Genomic DNA, 3,856 nt, shown 5'->3' with positions numbered 1-3,856 from the left:
TTGTACACAAACTCAGCAAAAATGCCCAATTTACAGCACTGGTTTTAATTGGCTGTTCTGCATTCAGATACTGCTGAAGAGGTTGGAAAGGAGGCAGATGTGTTTTTATGTAAACTCATGTAATGTATGGCAAAGAGGCATTTACAATAATAACAGTGGTCACATGACTAATCACATGAATGCGGGGTTCAGGGTAGCAGCAGATGGTAGAAGCTGGCATTTTAATTATTTTCACCAACAACCACCACTACAAGGACTGTGTATGTATGTAAAAGTAAACTTTATTCTATTTGTTGGCTTGTTACAAGCATTCAGCCCTTGTCTGAAGGGTGTTAGGGCTATTTGTACGACTTGGCTTATTATCAACTATCTATATCCATCAGTCACCCAGAACCTAAAAAAAAAACAGGTATGTGTTAGAGTCCACAGCTTAGTACCTGCCAAACCTAATATATATGTAAAAAAAACTTGACACATGAAGCCCTATCTTATCCAGCTATATAGGGGTTATACAATAAAAATTGTTGTGGGATGTTTCACTGAGAACTAGCAACACTTAGGTGCTACTGTCTACTATGAGTTCTTGTCCTTTTTGTAATAAAAATAATAATTTGAGTTTGCTTATCATACGGCTAAAGGGATGAGTATATTTAGAAGTATATTATGACTATATTAATGCACTTTCAGTCTTGGGGTTATGCATTGTTCCAAATGAGTCATTAAGTTGTCTTGCAAGCACATTAACCATGCCTGTGCTCGAACGTGAGATTTTAAGGCTGAATGGCTAATGTTAAACAAACTTGTCAAAGTGTGATCAATGTGAAGAATCCACACACACCTATTTTCTGTGTGGTATGTGTCATGCACGAGTCTGCACAATCTAAAGTGACGGATCTAAGGCTCGGGGGTCGGGAAGAACCTGCTTACTGAAAACAAAGGAAGTTAATGCTACTTTTACTTCCCACAATCCTTTCAAGCTTTGGCAAACATGTATTCATTTAACACTTCAAAATCAAGCAGAGACCTTAACTCCAGCAATCCATGAAAACGGCAACACAAGACGACTGTTACAGGTATTGTAATAATTTTTTTGCTATTTCATTTATTCTGCCCCAATATTAAAGGTCTGACATATAGTTAATGGCAGAGATATTGTATATCACAGAATTATAAAATATATTATTTACAATGGTTTTCGTTTTAGCAAAGTTGCAAGATTGTCATTTAAACTGTAATAAACTAGAAGTATAACGTACTCAGCATGGGCATGTAATAAATAACATTATGCCAACCCATATAAGACACGAAAATGATGTCATGCTCAATGTTTATGTGTTATCATACTAAAATGTATACAAATCCATAGAAAATACTTTCTCCACTCCAATCTTCAGTGTGCATGTAAAACTTTTCCCCTCTGGGGATAGAAGTTTTTTTCTTTAATATATATAGTTCTAGAGTCCTACAGTCTTATAAAGGATATAGGAGTCACTGCTTCTCAGTTCTGTACTGTTCAGATGATCAGATCAGGGCATCTGCTTTCTATAGAGGCAGGTTGATACCTTGTTTCAGGGACGCCATTAACAAGATACTTGATGCTTGATTGGTGATCAGTAGATGGCATTGAGCAAAACAAGAGTGAGCCCCCAAATATAAGAAAAAAAGAGCCAAACCAACACATGAACATAGCTTCTCCAAACTCCCATCTGGGAACAATTTCTGGGATCGTCTCATCCCAAAATTCCTGGACTGTATCATAAGCTATCCAAGATACTGGAACCAGAGCAGTGATACCTGAGAATAAAAGTAAAGTCCCACCAAGAAGTGCCAGCTTCTTTTTTGCATCTCTTTCTCCAATCTTCAGACATTCCAAACACATGGTAGAAGTGATTAGACCAAGGATCCCCAAACCATCAGAGACAAACATCAGGATTCTTGCCATACGAAGTGGTAATGGCAATGCCAAAAAGGAATCAAAGTCTTTGCACTCTGTGGGACCTTCATCTTGCATCACACATGTCTGCCACAGTCCACTGATCCAAATCTCCATCTCATTCAGATCTAGGTTCAGATTTTTCCATAAAGGCACAAAAGTGCTAACACAGGTGAGAACGCATCCCAGCAATGCAAAAAACATTGCACCAAATTGCAACTTTATCCTGTGGGTGACAGCCATTAAGTCCAGAGTCTACAAGGACAAATATGATGGAAGGAGCTTGTTGACAACAGGTGTTTCAGATCTTAATAGTGTGTTGGTATTGGAGTTAGTAGCGTTAAATATAAGCTGTTATATGCCATTTAATTCCATTTCTTCCTATGTATAGTGAATAAGGTTCTCAGTTACAGTTACTGGATTTCAGCCAACAAAGCACTATTGCCTTACAGACCCAGGAGTGATCTCATCATTGATGAACAATGATTTGAAGGAGGGGTTTGTACTGAACACCCTCATGTATTTTGTTATTTTTAACTCTGAATTAAAGTATGGCTATAAGATATGACAGATGAGTCTCACAGTATTTTTCGACCCAGCTTTCAAAGGCAGGAGATGTATACCTGCATAATGAATGCCAAAATACTTAGTGTCACGAAAAGTAATCACACAAACCAAAAGCACTCTATAGCAAGTTGTATTAAAAAAATATAGTAGGCTTAGAACAAAAAAAAAAAAAAAATCTGGAAAATTGATGGCCAGGCTAAAATTTAGGTCTTTTCATACATAACTAACGCTTAGCTCATAGATTTGGTGTTCAGTCTGTACTTGTGCCAGATTAATTTGTACAGTAAATAGTGATAATGCAAAATTGAAAACATGGAACTTGAGTGGAACTACAATACTATCCATGTTTTCCAGGCGGCCCTATGTCTGCATCCATCTTCTCCAGCCACCAGGAGTCAAATGTTGAGCCTTTGGGATTTTGCAAACCGAACTTAATGTAGTTTCGCTCATCTCTACATGGAACACAGGAAACTTCCTATAACATAATAATAAAGATGAAGCTTAGTAAATAAACACAGTTGTAGGTAATGGTTGTTGGAGGAAAATGGTCTTTCTCCTCAAAAAGATCTATCAATGGTGAATAAAAACAAAGCTTTGCATCACACTTCTTTATGGCTATAAAATTTACATTTAAAGGGGTAGTGCGGCGGTAAACAATTATTCACAGAATAACACACATTACAAAGTTATACAACTTTGTAATGTATGTTATGACTGTGAATGGCCCCCTTCCCCGTGTCCCACCACCCCCACCCGTGTACCCGGAAGTGTGGTGCGCTATACATACCTGTCACGTGCCGACTCGTCTCCGATCTTCAGTCAGCGGTCGTCTTCAGCCAAATCCCTCTGTCCGTCCTAAATGCCGGCCGCCCTCTGCCGCGTCATCGGCTGCTCAGCCGCGTTTGGCCGATGACGCTGAAGAGGGCGGCCGGCACTCAGGACGGCCGAAGACGGCATCGCAGACTGAAGATCGGAGATGAGTCGGCATGTGACAGGTATGTATAGCGCACCACACTTCCGGGTACACGGGTGGGGGTGGTGGGACACGGGGAAGGGGGCCATTCACAGACATAACATACATTACAAAGTTGAATAACTTTGTAATGTGTGTTATTCTGTCAATAATTGTTTACCGCCGCACTACCCCTTTAATGTTAACAAATATAGAATTAAACCAATTAAAAAAACACCCAAACATTATGAGGACACCTAATAAGAAACCTAAAATTGTAAAAAAATAAAATAAAAAAAAGGCAATGCTACTAGAGACTTTTAGCAGTAAAACATTCATACAAAGTCATGTTTAGACCCAAAAAAAAGTCAAAGAAGTCCAGAAACAGTAGAATTTATTCAGTC

At 38.7% G+C, this 3,856-nt stretch overlaps 1 protein-coding gene across 1 annotated transcript; it reads right to left on the bottom strand.

Moving 5' to 3' along the window:
• Positions 1-1,513: 1,513 nt before the first annotated feature.
• LOC138796858 (putative claudin-24) lies at positions 1,514-2,176 on the bottom strand. The gene has a single exon (XM_069976570.1). It carries the CDS (start codon positions 2,174-2,176, stop codon positions 1,514-1,516), a length of 663 nt encoding a protein of 220 aa, XP_069832671.1.
• Between the last annotated feature and the right edge of the window lie 1,680 nt (positions 2,177-3,856).

The sequence above is a fragment of the Dendropsophus ebraccatus genome, chromosome 7 (assembly GCF_027789765.1).
Source record: "Dendropsophus ebraccatus isolate aDenEbr1 chromosome 7, aDenEbr1.pat, whole genome shotgun sequence".
NCBI classification, from domain to species: Eukaryota; Metazoa; Chordata; class Amphibia; order Anura; family Hylidae; genus Dendropsophus; species Dendropsophus ebraccatus.
This window is presented reverse-complemented; position numbering and strand designations above follow the sequence as displayed.